This window comes from Suncus etruscus, chromosome 16, assembly GCF_024139225.1.
Source record: "Suncus etruscus isolate mSunEtr1 chromosome 16, mSunEtr1.pri.cur, whole genome shotgun sequence".
Classification (NCBI taxonomy): Eukaryota; Metazoa; Chordata; class Mammalia; order Eulipotyphla; family Soricidae; genus Suncus; species Suncus etruscus.
Window position 1 is genome coordinate 85509485 of NC_064863.1, and position 22949 is coordinate 85532433.

The 22949-nt window shown below is 49.8% G+C and overlaps 1 protein-coding gene across 1 annotated transcript; it reads right to left on the reverse strand.

Annotated features, from left to right (window-relative positions):
* Positions 1-2310: 2310 nt before the first annotated feature.
* Positions 2311-22366, reverse strand: LOC126032041 (transmembrane emp24 domain-containing protein 11-like). The gene is made up of 5 exons (XM_049789746.1): positions 22243-22366; positions 7501-7601; positions 4097-4222; positions 3162-3308; positions 2311-2460 (listed from the first exon to the last, which is right to left on the reverse strand). The coding sequence occupies exons 1-5, from the start codon at positions 22364-22366 to the stop codon at positions 2311-2313; spliced, it is 648 nt and encodes a 215-aa protein (XP_049645703.1).
* Between the last annotated feature and the right edge of the window lie 583 nt (positions 22367-22949).

The window sequence follows — 22949 nt, forward strand, 5'->3', positions numbered from 1 at the left end:
TAGGAGAAGACACACACACACACATACACACACACACACACACACATACACACACACACACCTGCCCCCATGGCAGGAAAGAAGAAGACCAGGAGCATAGGAGAAGACACACACACACACACACACACACACACACACACACACACACACACACACACTGGGCTGGGAGCTTCACTTTTCTTGGGCATGTGGCGTGGGCAAGCTATGACTGCCCAGGAAGGGGCTCTGGGGAGCATCGCTGCCCTTCCATGCCTAGGGATGCCAAGTTCTGCTTTTGCAGAGCTAGTTGGCATCCACCCTTTGCTGGCCTGAGTGATGGACATCACGAGAACGGGGGGGGGGGGGGGGGGGGGGCTAACCAGCTCCTGACCGGATGGAGACCCATTGAATAAAACTGGCCTAACAGGCTTATGCAGAGACCAGCTGCCATCTATTCAAGAGAAGGAAAGCTGAGCTGACAGGGACAGCCAGTGAGGCCTGGTCCTGCTGGTTTTGAGAGCAGAACATACCAAAAGGGGTGCACACAAACCCGTTAAAAAGTGCATACCTGGGGGCCGGAGAGATAGCATGGAGGTAAGGCGTTTGCCTTTCATGCAGGAGGTCATCGGTTCGAATCCCGGCGTCCCATATGGTCCCCCGTGCCTGCCAGGAACAATTTCTGAGCCTGGAGCCAGGAATAATCCCTGAGCACTGCCGGGTGTGACCCAAAAACCACCAAAAAAAAAAAAATGCATACCTGGGGCCTGGAGAGATAGCACAGTGGCATTTGCCTTGTAAGCAGCCGATCCAGGACCAAAGGTGGTTGGTTCGAATCCCGGTGTCCCATATGGTCCCCCGTGCCTGCCAGGAGCTATTTCTGAGCAGAAAGCCAGGAGTAACCCCTGAGCAACGCCAGGTGTGGCCCAAAAACAACAACAACAACAACAAAGTGCATACCTGGAAGGAAACTGATGAGGTGGAGCACACCTAGTATTTGAGTGGTCTGGGTTTGCTCTAGGTACTGCATGCCGCCCAGCCCAGCTCCACCAGTTGGCCCTGGTAGAAATGGTACCTTATGAGCAGAATATTGCCAGAAGTCTCAAGGACTGCTGGGATGGCCCTTGTGAAAGCAACACTTTTATGTGTTTCATTTCCTAAATGATGACATCTGAGTATATTTCAATACAGGCATCATGAATCCTTTCTGAACATTAATAACATTCACCTGTTATTCACCTGAATATCCAACTCAGGGCCTCAGATGTACAAAGCATGTCCTCAACCATTGAATCACCTGGTCATTAAGAAAGCTTTCAGTATTGTGGCCAGAAAACCGGTTTTACATACTTTACTTACTTTTTTTTTTTTTTTTTTTTTTTTTGGTTTTTGGATCACACCTGGCAGTGCTCAGGGGTTACTCCGGGCTCTATGCTCAGAAATTGCCCCTGGCAGGCACAGGGGACCATATGGGATGCCGGGATTTGACCACCGTCCTTCTGTGTGAAAGGCAAATGCCTTACCTCCATGCTATGTCTCCGGCCCACTTTACTTACTTACTTTATTTATTTTTTGGGGGGGGGGTTACACCCGGCAGCACTCAGGGGTTACTCCTGGCTCTACATAGGCTCAGAAATCACTCCTGGCAGGCTCGGGGAACCATATGGGATGCCGGGATTTGAACCACCGTCCTTCAGCATCTAAGGCAAATGCCCTGCCACTTCACTATCTCTCCGGCCCTACTTTACTTACTTTTGATCTACTGAATTCTGTTGATCTATTTCAGGACTGGAATAGACACTCTATCATTTTTTTTTAATTGGGTCACACCCAGCAGTGCTCAGGGGTTACTCCTGGCTCTGCGCTCCATTCAGAAGCCATTCCTGGCAGCCTCGGGGGACCATATGCAGGATTCGAACCACTGTCCTTCTGCATGCAATGCAAATGCCCTGCCTCCGTGCTATCTCTCCGGCCCCCACTCTATCATTTTTATTCTGTGCAATTCAGAAACTGCATTGTTTGAGGAACATTGTAACAGTACTTTCAGGCCATCAGATTAATTTAACTTTTGTTTGTTTCTTTTTGGGTCACACCCGGCAGCACGCAGGGGTTACTCCTGGCTCTATGGTCAGAAATCGCTCCTAGCAGGCTCGGGGGACCATATGGGATGACAGGATTTGCACCATCGTCCTTCTGCAAGGCAGACACCCTACCTCCATACTATCTCTCCAGCCCAATTTAACTTCTAATATCTTTACAATTGTAAAAATGCCTATTTACAAATGCATTTTGAGATACTCAAACATAAAATAGAGCAGGTACTTTATTAATACATTAAACAAGCTTCTTAGCTACAAAAAAGTCTTTCAAGTGCTTCATTTGGAAAATTCCAACTGCAATGAGGATCAGCATTTGTGTGAAAGCCCACCAGAGGACATTGCTGTTTGTGTCTTCACTGGTCAATCGGAAGCTTTCCTCTCGATCCTGGCCAGAGACAAGACTGAGTGGGCCACAGTTCACAGCATGAAGCTCAGAGCCACAGCATGAAGCTCAGAGCCACAGTGAGACCACGTGTATTCAGGCTTGGAGGAGGAGGAGGGTAGGACAACAGTTCTGGCTTGCTGAGTTGGGGTATGGTCATCCAAGCTGTGACAATAACTTCTTAGAAATGTGTGTACTTGGGGACAGGAGTGAACACCTTGATGCTTTGTCACTGGTACAAGCACATCATAAAGAGGGACTAGATACTAGCATAGGGCCACACTCAACTAACTGCCGCCTCTCCAGGGAAGAGAACCAACATGGGGCACAGGCCGGTCAGGAACAAGCCAGATCAGCTACAGGCTGGCTCAAGTGATAGGCCAGTTCAGGTACAGGCCAACTAGGGATAAGTTTGGAAGACAGGCCAGCCCAGGAACTAGGCCAGCTCTTGGGGTGCAAGGCTGAGATAGCCTTGACAGGCGCATTCAGCTAAGCTGATGGTTCTTCTGCATCCTGCCCATCTACAGAGCCCGGGTTCAAGGGTTTAGGCAGTAGAAGACACAAAAGGCCAGAGCATATACTTTGCATGTAGAAATGTGGCTCAGCTCCCAGCAACCATCGTGTGTGGCCCAGACCCCAACCATGACCACCAAGCCTGGTGTGGGGAGGGCGCACTTGGGCCCTGCCCTAGTCCAGAGACTTACCCGCTGATAGTTTTGCTCTCTGACTATCTGCTCCATCTCCTCGATCAGATGCTCTAGCTTGAAGCTGACTTTGTTGACTTTGTCCTTCGCCTGTGCGATGGCTGCATCCAGGTCATGCTCCCCAACCCGCACCTCCAAGTGGACCCTCTACAGACTCAAAGAGAGCGGATTTGCAAATAACACCTTCACTGCACATCCGCCTTTTCTCCTCCTCTCCCTCCCTCCACCCACACCCTCCTTCCTCTCCGGTCTTTTCTCCTCCCTTCTTCCTCTCCCCTTCAACTTCGCTCTGTCCCTCCTTCCTGATACTCCCCTCTCCCTTCTTTTTGACCTTCCCTCTCCCTTAGTTCCCTCCTTACCCTCCCCGCCCTCTCTCCCTCTTCCCCCTTAGGCTCCCTTCTCCTTTCCCTTTCTTTTTTTTTTTTTTTTTCTTTTTCTTTTTGGTTCTTGGATCACACCTGCCTGTGCTCAGGCTTCCTCCTTGCAGTTCCAGGACACTAGGAATCAAACCCTGGTCAGCCATGTGCAGTGCAGTGCCCTATGCCCCCCCTCCCTTCTTCTGCTCTCCTCCCCTCCCACCCCCTTCCTCCCCTTCCCCTGGTCTCACTATCCTGCTAGTATCCAAACTGGGTTCCTGAGTGCAGAACTGGGAGAAACCCCTGAGCATGGCAAAAACAAAACAAAACTAACCAATCATACCCTCCAGCCAGTTTTACTAATTGGAATTCCTTCGATAACCCTCTCAGCCTTCTGTTGTTTTCAAGACTGAATAATCACAGGACTTCCCACCTTCCTCACACTTGAGCTTTACATCCTTTAATCAGTGTTTGGCTGCCCAGGAGCACTGCCTGATTCTCAGGGCCTCTGGTTGCTGAGCTAATGTTGGTGCCACCATTGTGTTTCCCAATGCCGTGGTGTGGGACACATATACTCACCAGCTTACTCCCTCCAAATGACACAAGCCTTGTGGAATTAGATTCTAAGCAAATTATATGTTCGCCAGGCAAATGGGAAGTGAAGTGGAAAGTTCCTTGTGAGCCATATAACTTAGACAGCAGCACCTAGAGGCAAGGGTTGCCACAGTTTATATTTATTGTTCTCTAGTTGCCTTTTTTTTTCATTGTAAGTAGCTCCCTTATAATCTAGTAAAATTCAAAAGGAAAACAGAAGATCAATACCCATAAAAATATATTTACCCTTCCAAGGAATCAAAGAAATGCAAACGATCATAAGATACACCTTGTTGGTAAGATTAGCAATGTTAAAAGTTGCAAGTGTGTGGCTGGAGAGATAGCACAGCAGTGTTTGCCTTTCGAGCAGCCGATCCAGGACCTAAGTTGGTCGGTTCGAATCCCGGTGTCCCATAGGGTCCCCCGTGCCTGCCAGGAGCTATTTCTGAGCAGACAGCCAGGAGTAACCCCTGAGCATCGCCGGGTGTGGCCCAAAAACCAAAAAAAAAAAAAGAGAGAGAGAGAAATGGAGGTGCACAAGCAAAGTTCCATGTGTCAACATTTCCTCTACATAATCACATTGGTCATAAAAAAAATTGCATTTTAAGGAAGCTGTTGGTGTAACAAGCCAGTTTTTACTTTATTCAGGATAATTCCTCTTTGCATGTGCTTGTCCCTCCTGGGCAGGAACTACCTCTGAATTGGCCCCCTACCCTACCCATACCTGTTCTCCACTAATAGGGTGATCCCACTCTTCCCAATAAAGACCTTGGGTCAGAGAGACTTCTTCTGGTGTTGGTCCCACAGCTAGCCTGTCTGCCTACTGGTTCCCTTTTCCCTGCTTGCAGTTAGCTTGTGGTGGAAGTTCTTGAACCATTTTATCTTTCCTAACCTGTGTGGATTATTTCCTGTGTCGGCATTGCTTCCAGACCCACATTCCCCAGTTCTCCTGGGATTGCGGTATGAAGCTTCCACTACAGGAAGCTTAATACCTTTGGGGGGGTGGGGGGCGTTAAACTGTAGGAAAGTCAAAGTACACAGTGCCATAGTAAGAGGCTGTTTACCAATACACTGAAGGAGGCTGGGCACCCTGGTCTCGTGTTTTGCGAAATGCAGTGCCTGAAAGTGCAGCAACATTCACTCCTAACACACGAAAGGGATGTAGGAACACAAGTCACAGTACTGAGAGAGGTCACTTGCCTTGCACAAGGCCAGCCCACGTTCTATTCCCAGCACACCATATGGATCCCCAAACTCCACCAGGAGTCATTTCTGAGTACAGAGTCAGGAGTCTGCCCTGAGCACTGCCGGTGTAGCCCCAAAACCAAAATTAATAAAAGATGTCAAGGAGCTAAAAGGTTACATTGTGGGAAATGTTTTATTTTTAATTAACTTTTGGGGTCACACTCTGCAGCGCTCAGGGGTTACTCCTGGCTCTATGCTCATAAATCGCTCCTGGCAGGCTCAGGGGACCATATGAGATGCCGGGATTCCAACCGCTATCCTTCTGCATGCAAGGCAAACTCCTTACCTCCATGCTATCTCTCCGGCCCCTTTAATTGTTTTTTTTAATGTTGACTTTCTGTTTTGTGATTTTTTTAGGGGGAGAGACTCCACCCAGCATACTCAGGGCTTATTCCTGGTTCTGAGCTCAGGCATCAGTCCTGGGGTGCTGGGGCAAGGCCTTATGTAGGGACCTATCACTCAGGCCCCTGTTTTGTTTAGTTTTTGTTGTTTAGAATTTTAGAAATAGAGGCCAGAGAGATAGCACAGCGGCATTTGCCTTGCAAGCAGCCGACCCAGGACCTAAGGTGGTTGGTTCGAATCCCAGCATTCCACATGGTCCCCCATGCCTGCCAGGAACTATTTCTGAGCAGATAGCCAGGAGTAACCCCTGAGCATAGCCAGGTGTGGCCCAAAAAAACAAAACAAAAAAAAAAAGAATTTTAGAAATAAATGTATGATTTCTACTCTGTGCTAGCCAATGAACAGCTGAGCACAAAGAAAATCAGTTCTCCTAACCGACCAGATGGAAGCACCAGGATGGCTCTGCCAGAGACAGGAGTCGTGCAAAGACTCTGACTGAGCAAGAATAAGACACATGGGGCTGCAGGGAGAAAGGAGAGAGGAAAAGAGTTCAATACTGTGAGAGCAGTCTGCAAATGAGAAGTGAAAAGCAAGAAAGAGGGAAGAAACACAGTCAACATTTTATTTATTTATTTATTTGGTTCCATGCTCAGAAATCACCCCTGGCAGGCACAGGGGACCATATGGGATGCGGGATTCAAACTGATGACCTTTTGCATGAAAGGCAAACGCCTTACCTCCATGCTATCTCTCCGACCCCACAGCCAACATTTTAAGTGTGGTAGCTCCCAGGAGGGAGTGCCACCGCGCCATTCAGAGGTATGGTCCTCGGTGGCGAAGATGGATACAGGATGGCCAGAGAGAGAGCATGGGAGGCAAGGCTCCAGTGTGAATCCTGGCACCAAGTGTGGTCCTGCCAGGACCTGAGCACTGCCAGGTGTCACTTCTGAGCCATGAGTAGTCCTTCAACAGCAAGCACCAGGTAAGCCCCTCAAAAAAAAAAAAAAAAAGAGTACAGGTCAGGTGTGGTGTACCTGAGACCCACCCATTTCTGGGAGGGGTCTTGGGAACCGGATAATAGGTGTGACTTTACCGGCAAGACCCGGCCCATTCCTGGGAGGGGTCTTGGAATAGGTAGATAAACCCGGAAGCCAGGGGATTAAGGGTCTTTGCCTTTTGGCCCTGCGGGGCGCTCTGAGGAAGATGGCTGAAAGAGTTTAGATGCAGGGTAGCCTGGAATGGCTGAATGCTTAAAAGGTTATAAGATAGGCCACACACACGTGGTGGCTAGGGCATGAATAAAGCTGATGGTTCCTAATGCCTGCCTGTGAGTGAGTCTTGATTACGCCGATTACCTGGGCCTGGAACCCACCGGCTGCAAGGGGGTTGCTGAGCCACATGGCCTGGGATGGCAGACAGAGAAATCCACCTCCATCCATCGCCATCCAGCCCCATCCTTAATTATGTAATACAACAGTCAGGGAGGATGGGAAAGCAGCCAGGACCCAGGTATGAGCTGTGGGTTGATTCCACATTTGTGGGCTGATCTCAGAAAAAGAAGGGCAGTGGCAGCTGCAAGGCTCAGCGGTGGTCAGATGGCCAGCATGGGCAGGGCACTAAGAGGTGTGCAGAGGTTCTATGGGGCAGGGAGACGAAGGGCACGATCACCACACCAAGCACCAATCAGATCCCCAAGAGTGAGCTGCAGTGCGGAGCATAAGCTCAGGGGCTGCTGGACCAGTGCCGCTTCCTCCCTCCACACAGAAGCCCATCCCATCTCTTGCTTCAAAGTCCATCTTTACCTCTTCATCATAGGTGGAGACTGTCACAAACATTCCCAGGCCAGGAGCGGATTCCAGGAAGTCCTGTCTGCCCACGTCCCACTGCTGAGTCTTGAAGGTGCCTATTTCAAGTGTGCAGGGGTTCAATTAGAGGAATAGCAGGGAAGTGCCCCCACTCCCTACAGCCTCTGGCACATGAACTGCTCCAGTCTACCACAGACCACAGATCTCCTGCTTTCCTCATGGGCAGGAGCGAATGCAGCCGGAAGTAGGTGTCCAGAAGGAATTCTGCAGACCTCCATCTGTCATTACACCCCACCTCAGTTCCCTCTGCAGAAAAGGAGCACATTGTGACTCTCACAGAACCACACAGAGGGGACACTCTGAGGTTCTGTGGCTACTTCAGTCAAGGGGACACCTGTGTCCCAGGATTCTGCCTTCAGCACCCTGTCCCTGTCCATTTGTGTCCCACTTGGTATGATTTCTCCCTCCTGTGTGCTGATGCTTTCACTGGAGTCCAAGCACTGAAGGGCTTCGGTCTCCCTCCAGCACCCAGAACTGTGTGGCCTAACTTATTGCATGCAGGAGCACCTAGCAGGGGTCTCAAACTCGAAGCCCGCGGGCCGCAAACAGCCTGCCGTACAACATTTTGTGGCCCTGCCCTAGAGAAATCTGTTTTTGTTTTGTTTTGTTTTAGTTGTTTGGGTCACACACCCCAATGTTCAAGGCTTACTACTGACTTTGCACTCAAGGATCACCCCGACTTTGCCTCCTGCCGCCCCCAGGTAAATTGAATTTGAGACCCCTGAAAGGCTTCTGAGGACCCTGCTATACAGCGGTTGAATGTGCCTTCCTAAGCCTGCAACACAGCCTGTGAGGGTGTTCCCCTGAGCCTGCAGGGGTGGGGGAAGTGTGTGAAGTTGCCTTCTTGAACCTGCAAGGGGTGCCATGGCACAGCTCATGAGCCTGCTGGGGATGCCTGCATACCCTGCATATAGATGAGACCTTATGAGCCCTGGCCTGTATTCAGAATGTGGTGGGGACAGATTCCCAACCTTTGCTCTGACCCATCTATCTGACCATGACCAGCGTGGTGTGAAAAACAGCAGCAGGCATCCCTACTGGCACTAGCTTGACAAATTCAGCAAGCAGCACAGGCCCCAATACCTCTCTAGTATAAGATAAACGTGCACGAGGAGGGGCTGGAGTGATAGCACCTTGCACCCTGTCAACCTGGGATAGATCCGAATTTGATCCCTGGCATTCCATATGGTCCCCCAAGCCTGCCAGGAGTGATTTTTTGGGGGCCACACCTGGTGATGCTCATGGGTTACTCCTAGCTATGCACTCAGAAACTGCCGCTGGGGCCCGGAGAGATAGCACAACGGTGTTTGCCTTGCAATCAGCTGATCCAGGACCTAAGGTGGTTGGTTCGAATCCCGGTGTCCCATATGGTCCCCCGTGCCTGCCAGGAGCTATTTCTGAGCAGACAGCCAGGAGTAACCCCTGAACACCGCCAGGTGTGAGAAAGAAAGAAAAGAAAGGAAGGAAGGAAGGAAGGAAGGAAGGAAGGAAGGAAGGAAGGAAGGAAGGAAGGAAGGAAGGAAGGAAGGAAGGAAGGAAGGAAGGAAGGAAGGAAGGAAACTGCCCCTGGCTTGGGGGACCATATGGGACACCAGGGGATCAAACCGTGATCAGTCCTAGGTCAGCCGCGTGGAAGGCAAACGCCCTACCATTTGTGCCACCACTCCGGCCCCATGGAAGAATGATTTCTTTTTTTTTTTTTTTTTTGGTTTTTGGGCCACACCCAGTAACGCTCAGGGGTTACTCCTGGCTATGTGCTCAGAAGTTGCTCCTGGCTTGGGGGACCATATGGGACACCGGGGGATCGAACCGCGGTCCGTCCAAGGCTAGCGCAGGCAAGGCAGGCACCTTACCTTTAGCGCCACCGCCCGGGCCCGGAAGAATGATTTCTGAGTGCAGAGCCAGGAGGAACCCTGAGAAATGCCAGTGTGGCCCCCAAAAAATAGTACACCAGGATCCCAGAAGGATGGTGAGTATCCACAGCAGTTACTTAGAAATGGCAGGGATAGGGGCCTATGAGGTGGCGCTAGAGGTAAGGTGTCTGCCTTACAAGCACTAGCCAAGGAAGGACCACGGTTCGATTTCCCAGCGTCCCATAGGGTCCCCCCAAGCCAGGGGCAATTTCTGAGCGCTTAGCCAGGAGTAACCCCTGAGCATCAAACGGGTGTGGCCCGAAAAAAAAAAAAAAGAAATGGCATGGATAGCTGTGGGCATCTAGACTCAGGGGCCATAAGGAGTGTATGAAGGAGTGATAATTTGGGACCCAAGTGAAAGCATAGTGGGTAGGCCACTTGCCTTGCCTGTGGCTGACCCAGGTTTGATCCCTGGTATCCCATATGGTCTCTCAAGCCCTCCAAGAGTGATTATTGAGTGAAGAGCCAGTAGAAAACCCTGAGAATTGCTACGTGTGGCCCCCAAATAAAAGAAAACAAACAAAAATAGTGATATACATGATCAGGCTGAAAGACAGTGCAAGACTGGGGCAGGTTTGTTGGAGCCCTGTGGGGACTCAAGCACAGACCCACTAGACCCAGGAAGCCCCCAAGTATTGGTCTGAGAGCACTCCCCAAATTATCTGTATTTCTCGTTCATTTAGTGTGAATTGGTGCCAAGCAATTCACAATGAATAAAGAATTCCCCGTGTTACCTGAATTTTCAGGACAGTAGCCCTAAGTTGGTAGATAACATTTTAATTTTATTTTGGGGGTTGCTGGGCAATTACTCCTGACTCTGCTCAGGAATTATTCCTGGAGGAGGCTAGAGTGCTAAGGGGACTGATGGTCCTGAGCGGCAGGACAAGATCACACAATTAAAATAAAGCAAAGCAAAGCAGTGCTTTCACCAGATATCAAACCTGGGATAGTTTTAAGTCTGAAAAATCTCAATGGATCATGATAATCTTAGTAAATCCTATCTAAATGTAATGGTACTTATAATGATATCTAAAAGATACGCAGTCTAATGAATTGATTTAAGTCTTTTTTGTTTTTTGGTTTTTTGTTGTTGTTGTTGTTTTTGGGGGGGGGGGTCATAACCAGTGACACTCACTGGTTACTCATGTCTATGCGCTCAGAAATCATTCCTGGCTCAGTGTACCATATGGGACACCGGGGGATCCAACTGTAGTCTCCTCCTAGGTTAGTGCGTGCAAGGCAAATGCCCTACAGCTTCCACCACTCTGGCTCCTGATTTAAATGTCTTTAATAAGTATCATAAAGGGCAATTTTGGTCCTGTTAGGTGTAAGCATGTCTAGCAATTTGTTTCCAAATTGAAAGAACAGTTTCAAGCTTCCTTCCTAGAGCCACAGCACTGGTTTAGGAGGAAGTTTCAGAAAAGGGCATGGAAAGAGGCCAAGAGCACAGAGCTAACAGACCTATCACTTGGAGCTGGGTGTATGCAGTGGCAGGACCACTCCTTCAGAGGATGGAGATAAGAGAAGGTTAGAGCAAAAAGAGTATATGTTTGTTTTATGCAAGAAAGACAATGGATGGAGTTACTGATGTTGAAAAAAAAGGGTTCTGTGAAAGTGTAATCACTGATTGCAAATTGAAATGAAGGAGTTACAAAATGAATGTAAAGTAATGTGCAGAAGGTTTAAAGAATGTGTTAAGGAAAGAAACTGTATGGTCAAAGTGAATTGTCAATAGTATGTCTCTAAGTTAGAAATGATCTGTGGCACCATAACAAGGAATTTCAATATTTCTAGAGGAGGCTCTTCAGAAGACCTGCTAGGATGTTATCTCCTTAGTGTGGGTAGCTGATTTGAAAACTCCTGAGAAACATTTCACCAGTAGGCCCACTGGGAAATTTTTCCCCTGGTGTGGATGACTGGACAAAATTCCTGAAAAATATCTCACAATGAGATTCATGTTATACTGACATTCTGCCTCCTTTATACAAACATTTATTTTTATTTTATTTTATTTTTGGTTTTTGGGCCGCACTAGTTAACGCTCAAGGGTTACTCCTGGCTATGCGCTCAGAAGTCGCTCCTGGCTTGAGAGACTATATGGGACACCGGGGGATCGAACCGCGGTCCGTCCTAGACTAGCGCAGGCAAGGCAAGCACCTTACCTCTAGCGCCACCACACCGGCCCCCAAACATTTAATTGGTCTATAGGTGATTCTGCCTTCTGCTGTGTGTATATAATAAAATCTTTGACTTCCTAACATAAATATTTTTACAGGCAAATATGGCCTTAATTAAAATTTTCTCTTTACTGGGGCCGGAGAGATAGCATGGAGGTAAGGCGTTTACCTTTCATGCAGAAGGCCATTGGTTCGAATCCCGGCATCCCATATGGTCCCCTGTGCCTGCCAGGAGCGATTTCTGAGCACGGAGCCAGGAAAAAACCCTGAGCACTGTCGGGTGTGACCCAAAAACCAAAAAAAAAAAAAAAAATTCTCTTTACCTGGAAAACTCAGTAGCAAAAGTAAAGACACTTAGAAACAACTTTTTTTTTTCCTTTGCTTCTTGGGACATCTCTAAAAGAACCTTGAGTCCTTGTTAACTTTTACCTCAGAATTTACATAAAAAAGGTTTGGCCAAGATGTAGGTTTGGGCTGTTAAACTTTTACCAGAAAAAGAATTATTTCTTTTTTAGATATAGTTCATCTCTTTCTTTTCTTTTCTTTTTTTTCTTTTCTTTTTTTTCTTTTCTTTTTTTTTTTTAGGTTTTTTGGGCCACACCTGTTTGATGTTCAGGGGTTACTCCTGGCTAAGCACTCAGAAATCGCCCATGGCTTCCAGGGACCATATGGGACGCCGGGGGATCGAACGAGGTCCTTCCTTGGCTAGCGCTTGCAAGGCAGACACCTTACCTCTAGCGCCACCTCACCAGCCCCTCGTCTCTTTCATTTTGACCTTTAAACAATGAAACCTTTCCCTTTAGAAATAGTAACTTAATAGAGAAATTCCTCTCCTCACTAATCCCCTATTTTATATCTGAGGCTAACTTGACAGGAACTGCTTTGAGATGTTAAAATTAACCTTCTCCTTAGGACTTGTACTTAATATTAGATCTATTCAGGTCTGTGTACTACCCTAGCCAGGTGAATTGTTTTACTGTTGATCTGTGTTTTGCAATTGTGAGCATACCTCATTTAAACCTTTGGTTCTGACATTAAAGTTAGAACACGCTGTTTCTCCCACGTACATTGTGTGGTCTCTCTTCTCTTCATATTTTGTTGCCCGTGCATTCACTCTCCTCAAGAGAACTCAAGTTCTCTAATGCAACTGGACCCCAAAAGTTAGCCTGTAGCAACTATCTAAAGTTTTCTTTTTTTTGGGGGGGGGTCACACCCGGCAGTGCTCAGGAGTTACTCCTGGATTTATGCTCAGAAGTCACACCTGGCAAGCTTGGGGTACCATATGGGATGATGGGATTCAAACTGGGGTCCGTTCTGTGTTGGCCATGTGCAAGGCAAACTCCTTACTGCTGTGCTATCACTCCGGCCCTGATCTAAAGTTTTCATATAAAGAATTCTATGGAAAAAGAGCTTAGATGCTCTAAACTCATGTTACAGTGCTCTTAGAAAATTGGACCTTTAGAAATGGCAGGAACTCGAGGCCAAAGTGATGGTGCAGAGGTAGGGTGTTTGTCTTGCACACAGCTGACCCAGGATGGACTGTGGTTCAATCCCCCAGCATCCTATATGGTTTCCCAAGCCAGGAGCAATTTCTGAGAGCATAGCCAGGAGTAACCCTTGAGTGTCACTGGGTGTGGCTGAAAACGAAAAAGAAATGGCAGAAAATCAAGGTTTTCCAAATGAAATTCAAAATTATATGCATAATTGTTGTTCTGTGTGTTCCATAAATGTCGGAAACATTTGCTTTTTCTCTTTTTTGGCACCTTCAGGTCAATAATAGTAATAATAATAATAATAATAATAATAAATACTAATCATTATTTTAATACTTCATGGCACTATTGGTTTGCATAAATTTAGGTAGTAGAAAGTTTTCCTCTCTGTAGTGAGGATTATTTCTCATGCAGAAAGGAAATCTTAACTAGGGGACCTCAGAGCCCTCTTTCAGGGAAAGAGTTGAAATTGTTTGAGGTTAAATGATAGGAGCAGGGGCCTGACAGATAGCACAGTGGTAAAGTGTTTGCCTTGCATGTGGCTGACATGGGAGGGACCCGGTTCGACTCCCAGCATCCCATATGGTCCCTCCGTCTGCCAGGGGCGATTTCTGAGTGCAGAGCAGGAATGACCCCTGAGTGCCACTGGATGTATCCCAAAAACCAATCAGTAAATGAAATTTAAAAAAATAAATGACAGGAGCAGGTCCAGTAATATTTGGTACTGTTATAAGTACTCTGATCTCAGGGAGACCATAGAGGTGGACTGGTCTAGAGAAGTCAGAAATCATCTAAGAATATCTAAATCTGCAGTGACTTACCATAGCCTGGGCTCTGCCTTTAGCATTGACAGGATGAAAGGCCCAGGGCCACCTCCGACTCATCATGCTGACCTGACCTTCACATCTTTACATTAGCCAAGCATGGGTAACCTGACATGACTGGTAAAGTATGAATTCCTTATTCATAAACCACCTGCTCTATCTTTGACCAATCCCCAGACATTCTCTGTAAATAATGGGGTTCTCCAAATGGTGATTTCTCCAGTCCTGCAGGGTTTGTGCAAAGGAACAAGCCTAGTTTATTCAGCCATCTGGGAAGGTTCAAGGTGAAGATGAAGAAAAACACTTATTTTTCTGTAACTGAATGAATTAAATGTATTCACTGGTTGTAATAGACTGGTCATGAAGGAACTAGAAGTTGTACATGCTATTGCTAGTCTGACTAGGATAGTGGAAGCCAAGACTGTACCATAGATAACTTGGGCTGAACAGGACAGTAGAAGTAAATCAAAGCCATGCTTTATGCGCTATTACTAAACTTGGTGGGAGTCATGGGCCTCCTCTCCCTGCAACCACTATATAGCATTAGAGAGCTTTTCCTGAGGGAAGACTGGCAGTAAATACTCAGGGAACAGTATATCACTATGATGCTTTGGTTTCTGTTGCTTTAATTTCTGTGCCACCATTCCAGAGAGACCATCTTCTACTTCTCTGTCCTCCCAAGGACGGATAGAACCATCTACTGGCTCAGGGCCTGATTTCTTTGTTTAATATTTGATCTGATATTTTCCAGATGTTGATAACTATAAACCCGAACCAGTCAATTGCCTGGACCCTCATTAAGAGCTAACCCAGAGCGATAGCACAGTGGTAGGGTGTTGTATATGAAAACATTTCCGTAAGATTATTCTTTGCCTGTTGTCTCACCTTGACTTGCCAGATGGGGGCACTGTTGAGAGCCAAATAAATAGTTTGGGAGCGAGGTGTTTGGGGGGAGGGGGTCTTTTGGCAGAGTTTACTGGCTGGCTCCAGGTGTTTTTTTGGAGCTGGTAGTAGGCTGACAAAGGACTCTCTGCGCCCAACCTTTTACCCCTTTACCCTCCTGTCTGTGTGGATTATTTGCTGCGGATAAATATTACCAAGATCTCCCCGCACAAGGGGATAAGGGGATGGGAATCAATTTCTTATTCTGGGAGCTCTTAGAGGATACACAAATAACCAATAAAGGAGTAAACGGGACACCACGGTAGGACCATTTGCCTTGCATATGACTAACCCAGGATGAACCTGGGTTTGATTCCCGGCATCCCATATGGTTCCCTGAGCCTGCCAGGGGCAATTTCTGAGTGCAGAGCCAGGGTAACCTCTGAGCGAGTGTGGCCCAACCACTCCCCAAGTAAAGAGCTAAGGCAGCATGAGATTTCACCCTTTCTTTGTTTTTTTTTGTTTGTTTGTTTTTTTGTTTTTTTTTTTTTTGGTTTTTGGGCCACACCCAGCGGTGCTCAGGGGTTACTCCTGGCTGTCTGCTCAGAAATCGCTCCTGGCAGGCACGGGGGACCCTATGGGACACCGGTATTCGAACCAACCACCTTTGGTCCTGGATCGGCTGCTTGCAAGGCAAACACCGCTGTGCTATCTCTCCGGGCCCGATTTCACCCTTTCTTATAGGTAGAGCCTACAGTTCTTTGCCAGCCTGAAGAAGTTACAAAAGATGAACTTTCACCCATACACCTCTTAATGACTACTAAGGTGGTAAAATCTCTAGAGAAAATGCAAAGATCATTAGCAAAACTGCTAGGGGAGTAAGGGCAAAAAGAGCCACAGGAACTAACAAAACACTAGCAGGAATTATAGCCTATCCTAAAAAAATTGGCACCAGGTTTGGGAGACATTTCTGTCAGACCCAGTGCAGGTAGGGCAACTACCCTCACAGCCCATCTCTCCAGGCAACTGAATTCCAGGACTCTATGTTATTGTCCTCTCCTTTCCAACAGCTGTTTGAGCTGCAGGATTGAAGAAGATGCAGAAATTGCCTTGTTCCTCAAGGTGGGGAGTCACCCACTGAAAACCCCCTACAGATTCAGCTGACTCAGCTCCCAGAACTAGAGCAGAATGCAGATCGTTTTAATGCTCCTGCTAATGGCGGTGACCACAGGACAATGAGATGGAATGAACACCCCCATTTGCTTGTGGAGTATACTTGGACTCTTCCTCAAACTGTGGATGAAGTTTGTGGGTCAAACTGTCACACTGGGGATCCCTCTCCTAAACTTTGACTTATGCGATTTGTTTGAGGTTTCTGATTGAGCTCCACTGATCTTGCTCATTTTATTCAGACTTGCATATGTGCAGTGAAGATGACTGTGCTAAGGTCCCAGTATGTGCCAATAGATAGGGATGGGTACAGAGGGACCTTAGGAGAGTCAAAGATTTGACTCAGGGGCAGGAGCGATAGCACAATGGAAGGTGTTTGCCTTGCACGAGGCCAATACAGGGCAGACCCCGGTTTGAATCCTAACATCCCATATGGCCCCCTTGAGCTGGCCAGGAGCAACTTCTGAGCATAGAGCCAAGAGTAATCCCTGAGCGCCACTGGGTGTGAGCAAGGGAAAAAAAAAAAAGATTTGGGACCAGAGATATAGCATGGAGGTAGAGTGTTTGCCTTGCATGCAGGACAGTGGTTTGAGTCCTGACATCCCATATTGTCCCCGAACCTGCCAGGAGCAATTTCTGAGCATAGAGCCAGGAGTAACCCCTGAGCACTGCCAGTTGTGACCCAAAAACAAAAACAAACCAAGAAAAAATTTGACTCAGGTCTGAGAGAAGAGGAGGGAATGTGAAGCCTAGAACAAAAAGGACTCCTTTTTTGTCAAACCAATGTTAAGTTTTCATTTAAGGTTAACAAGGCTAAGTTTCGGGCTGGAGAGATAGCATGGAGGTAGGCTATTTGCCTTGCATGCAGAAGGATGGTGGTTCGAATCCCGGCATCCCATATGGTCCCCCGAGCCTGCCAGGAGCGATTTCTGAGCATAGAGCCAGGAATAACCCCTGAGCACTGCCGAGTGTGACCCAAAACACACACACACACAAACACAAACACAAACCCAAGGCTAAATTTCATTAAGGGCTGTTTATCTCTCAACAATAATGACGCAGACACCAAGGCCCTAGAAACCACAATACACTGCCCTAGACATCTAGCCATAAAAGGTCACGATGAAACACCCTAAATAACACCTTAGATACACCCTAGATAACTGCCGATCAACTTCAAGGTGAAGACTTTCCTACTTCTAGTCCTATATAACCTGGCTTGTCACCTCTGGGTGGGGTTACCCGGTGTGGCTTGTTGGTTGATGGAATAAAACGTTGCTTTGCTTCCCTTCAATTGTGTGGTCTTGTCCTTTCACTCCTGACCCTTTTTGCTCTAGGTTTCACGGGACCATATGAACACAGAGGGAATAAACCCAAGTCAGCAAGGCGCATAGCAGTTTTCTATGTTATGGATCAGTTATCCTCCATGTGCTACTGCTCTGGCTCAAGATTGATGTCTTTTTTTTCCCATGCCCTGTGGAGTTCAGGGGTTACTCCTGGCTCTGTGCTCAGAAATCGCTCCTGGCAGGCTCGGGGACCATATTGGATGCCAGAGATCAAACCAAATTGGTCCTGGGTCGGCCACGGGCTAGACCAACGATAGCTGTGCTATCACTCTGGCCCCATAGATGCAATTGTAATGAGGACTTTACAGAGGGTAAGAGAAAAGCAGGGCCCCTACCCAGAAGAGGCCTCTCCAGGTCCTGTAGTGGACACATTCGAAGGTGCTGACCTGCTGACTAGCCGGTCACTCCTGGAGACAGAGATGCCACCCTCGGCTCCAAGCAGGGTGCCCTCTCCGGGGCAATCTCTGCAGAGAACAAGGGGCTGAACACAAGCACGCTGGACCTGGCACTCCCGCGCCCTGGCCCCGCACTTCCCCAGGGCATGGCTGGACCCCCTCTGGCATCGTGCGGACAGTGGGGGCCTCGGTGACCGGGCGCCCCTGAGGCCTGCGATGGAGAGCCAGCTGCGGAAACGCTGGCGGGGCGGGATGGGGTCGCGGCGGGGATGCGCAGGGGACGGTGGCAGGCGACGGGGAATCGAGGCGGGGATCCCGGCCAGGGTCGCGCAGGCGATTTCAAAAGATCGAAGCGGGGCAGCGCAAGGGATCAGCACCGATTCGGGATCTCAGCTGAGCCCGGTTCCAAGCGCTCGGTCCTGGAGCCCGGAGCCGGGCTGGCCCACGGGTAGGGCTGGGGCGCGAATGGGGCGGCTCCAGGACTCGCAGCGCGCCGCACTCACGCGTCGCCCGGGGATGTGGCCTTTCCCGAACCCAAACCCAGCGTCCAGGCCTCGGGGCTCTGTCCAGAAACGTAGCTCCAGGTCCCCTCTGGGAAGTTTGGACCCAAGGATGTGTGCCTCTGTGAGTGTCTCCTTTTGGAGAAGACTCGGGGCGGTTCCTAATAGCCTGGCACCGTGGCGCGCTCCAGCCCTGGCGCCTCCTGCACTGGGACCCTCCCCTCCTGCGCCTCTGGAAACAGCTGGAACTTTGGCCGTGGCCACAGCCTCAGGCGCCTCTGAAAGGGAGACACAGCAGCAAAGGTGGAGTATCACATCGCTGGCAATTCTGAGAGTTCCCTTCTGGTGCCGCCCACACCTGGGGTCCCGGGCAGGAGCCCAGAACCTCAGGGCCTGCGAGGGGCAGCAGCAGGGTCGCCCACAGACTCATGGCTCTCCTGCTATGTGGGCCGAAGTGGGTGTCAAGGTGTTGTGAGGAGACCTCAGGACTCAGCACCGGTCCCTGTGCTATAGCGATTCCTGGGCGTCTCCAGAGCCCTGACCCTACCCTCTATGGCTGGTGACTGACCTCACAGTCTCACGGTCTGCCTGAGTCTCCACCCCACCTCAAGGCTGAGGGACACCCCACCGAGACCCTGAAAGGGTGCGTGTGATACTTTTAGGTTTTCAGTCTTGATCTGAAAGTGGGAGGCAAGCACATCTTGGAGGCAAAAATAATATCCTGGAGGTGAAAAAAAAAAATCTCCTGGAGGTGAACATACCTTGTACGTGAGCATGTTCTGAGAGTGGGCACTTCTGAAGGTAAGAACAATGCCTTGGCAGTGATCACGTGCTAGAAATGAGCATTTCTGAAGGTCAGCATGTCCTAGAAGTATGTCCTGGAGGTTCGAACAATGTCCTAGAGGTGAGCATGTCTGGAAGTGAGCCTTCCTAGAGGTGAGTATACCCTAGGACAGTGGTCGGCAACCTTTTCTTTCAATGAGCCAAATCTCACCAAAACCACGATTGAAATTTATTTTGAGAGCCACACAGGGCGCGCACTGCCAGAGGCTAGGAGCACAGTTCTGATTCCTGGAGCGGCTGCCCGGCACACAGAAGAGCCAAATTAAAAGTGTCAAGAGGGGGCCGGGCGGTGGCGCTAAAGGTAAGGTGCCTGCCTTGCCTGCGCTAGCCTTGGACGGACCGCGGTTCGATCCCCCGGTGTCCCATATGGTCCCCCAAGCCAGGAGCGACTTCTGAGCGCATAGCCAGGAGTAACCCCTGAGCATTACCGGGTGTGGCCCCAAAAAAAAAAAAGTGTCAAGAGGGGCCGGAGAGATAGCATGGAGGTAAGGCATTTGCCTTTCATGCAGGAGGTTGTCGGTTCGAATGCCGGCGTCCCATAGGGTCCCCCGTCTCCCACCCTGTGCCTGCCAGGAGCAATTTCTGAGCCTGGAGCCAGGAGTTTCCCCTGAGCACTGCTGGGTGTGACCCAAAATCCACAAAATAAATAAATAAATAAATAAATAAATAAATAAATAAATAAATAAATAAAAATAAATAAAAGTGTCAAGAGCCACGTGTGGCTCGAGAGCCACAGGTTGCCGACCACTGCCCTAGGAGTAAACATTCTGGAGGTGTGTCTGGAGGTAAGCTTGTCTGAAGGTGAGCATGTTCTGGAGGTAAGCATGACTCAGAGACTAATTCATCCTGTCATGCTTCCACAGCTGTGATCAGCGCCCCACTAGCTTCCTCTCAGAAGGTGAAACAAGTATGTGGCTGGGTGGAGCTAAGTTGTTGGGGGAACGTACATGTGGAGACTCAACCCAAGGCCCCCCAACTCTGCCCAAGGCCCAAAGCCCATTGGGATCCCCATGTAATAGGGATCAGTCATAAAGAGTATCAGAAAAGGGGTGTTGGATTTCACTGGGTTTTATTCAGGGGCGTTCACTTAGGGTATTAGGTGAGGGGCTGACCGAGTTGAAGGAAACAGAACAAAGTGGGACTCAGTGGCTGATGCTCAGAGCCCCTCTACGCAGCTGTTCCTGGGAGTCCTGTGGGAACCTGAGCAGGTGGGGGCCACCTGTGCCTGTGGCTCAACCCAAGGGCCCCTGGGTGCCTCATCCCTCCCACGGAGACCCATGGTCCCTCAGACTAAAAGAAGTTGGTCCTGAAAGGATCTTTGGGAGAGGCTGCTGGCCTGTCTGCCACAGCCAACTACCCCATGCCAGGTCCCAAAGTGAGATGGGCATTCCTGCTGCCACATTCTAGAACATTCCTTTCCCCAGTATCTCCTCACCCCTTCCTTTCCCATTGGTTAACCAAAAGTCTCTTTTTTTTTTTTTTTTTTGGTTTTTGGGCCACACCTGGTGACACTCAGGGGTTACTCCTGGCTATGCGCTCAGAAGTCGCTCCTGGCTTGGGGGACCATATGGGACGCCGGGGGATCGAACCGCGGTCCGTCCTAGGCTAGCACAGGTAAGGCAGGCACCTTACCTTTAGCGCCATCGCCCAGCCCCTAACCAAAAGTCTCTGTGTCCTTCCAGCTGTGCATCCTGAGGCCTTCAGCACTATCTCCTGAAAGGGGAATATGCGTGGCCGAATGGGGTGGAAAGCAGTTGAGGGACTACAGAGAGGTGCAGTGGGGCTTGGGGGCTGTGAAGGCGCAACTGGGGCCTCTTCCGCCATGTGGAAGTAAAAGGCACTTGTGAGAGGAAACCAGCCCAGGAGCAGAAATATTTGCACTTGCACTTCTGTCACTGTGGTAGGGCAGCAGCCACTCTCGGGTTGCTGAAGGGACCCCGAAGGCCGCTGTCCTCTGCCACTGGATTCTGTGGGAAGTGGCAGCTGGGCCCTTGGGCAGAGGCTGCAGGGGCAAAAGGGGCAGAAATGACAACAGAGAGCTCGGCCTGTCTGAGTGGTCAGGGGCCCATTAGGGGCTGAGCCTGCTTGTGGGAAGAGAGACAGATGAGGACTGAGAGGGAGCGCAAGGTTGGCTCGGCTTACACCAGCAGTGTAAAGGACAGCTGGGGAAAGGGAGCAGGGTAGCGTGTTCAGGAGGACAGTGGAGGGGAAGAGAAGGAGGATACAAAAGCTGACAAGAGGTGACTGTCCAAGCAGACCCAGGCAGACCCTGGGCAGAACATTGAGCACAGTACTGTGGGACAGGGACAGGTCAGCACCACAGTCCTGTCCCAGCCAGTGCCTCCTGCAGCCAACCTTAGACTTCCAGCAGGTGGCAGCAGACAGATGGATTGTCTGCTTCTCTGTCCCTCCCAGTCAAAGGACAGGCAGCAGCTGTTACTTAACCAGACAGCGGCGCCTCACTGGAGACCCGGCATCAGGGTGCCTACAGTCCTGCATGGTGGGAAAAGACTGATCTCCACAAATGTGGTTTCCATATCTTGAACCTATGGAGACCGCAGCTGAGGCTGCTGACACACAGCCGTCCTGTGGACCTACACCAGCCTCCATGAGTCACCTCCCCCTCACTTACAAAACAGGCTGTGGCCCCTCACCGCTACAACCCACAGCCCCCTGTGCAGCGTTCTGACCACTTGCGACCAGGGCAAAAGGACTCAGGCCAGGGTCCTACATGGCGGCACCCTAGGAGAGCCAGCAGCTGGCGTCATTGCACAGGATGCAGCTCAGGGGTCATGGGCATTAGCACCTGCAGCTTGGAATTGGAGACTGGCTCCCATCTGAGGGAAGAGGTACCCACAGTAGCAACCGGGGGCAGCCATGGTCCACATTGTGCGGCAGGGCTGATGCTGTACTCAGGGAACTGACCCTACCCCTGGACTCCTGAATACACACCCAAGCACCGTTTCCTGGGGAACAGCTGCAGAGTGGAGGCTGGGACCTCAGATGGCCTGAAGCCATGAAGAAGCAGCTGTGGTTATAGGGAACAATCCTCACCGCCTATCCCTACCGGCTTTCACTTGGCACACCAGGGCTCGGACACCTGGGGACATCCTGCCTTGACCCCAGCCACCCCTACCTGTGATCAGTGTGTCGCTCGGGATGTCCTCAATGATGCATTTCTCCTCTCGCTCTGCCACGTGGAAGTAAAAGGCACTTGTGAGAGGAAACCAGCCCAGGAGCAGAAACATTTGCACTTGCATTTCTGTCACTGTGGTAGGGCAGCAGCCACTCTCGGGTTGCTGAAGGGACCTCGAAGGCCGCTGTCCTCTGCCACTGGATTCTGTGGGAAGTGGCAGCTGGGCCCTTGGGCAGAGGCTTCAGGGGCAAAAGGGACAGAGGTGATGACAACAGAAAGCTCGGCCTTTCTGAGTGGTCAGGGGCTCACTAGGGGCTGAGCCTTCTTGTGGGAAGAGACACAGGTGGGAACTGAGAGGGAGCACACGTGTTCCAAGGCTGGCTCGGCTTTGTCACCAGCACAGTGTAAAGGACAGCAGGGGACAGGGAGACAGGGCAGTGGATTCAGGAGAAGAGTGGCGTGAAAGAGAAGAGGGATCCAAACAAGGGGGAGGAGGAGGGAGGAAAAGGTTGGTGGGGAGGCAGAGGAGAAAAGGGATTAATAGAAGAGGGGGGAGAATAGAGGAAGAGGTCGGTGGGGATGAGGAGGAAGGAGAAAGCTGGTAGGTGGGAGATAGGGGAGGGGGATGATGTGGATGAGGAGGAAGACATGGAGGAAGGAGGATGTGGAGGTGGAAAAGCAGCGGAAGGAGAGAGGAAGAAGGAGGA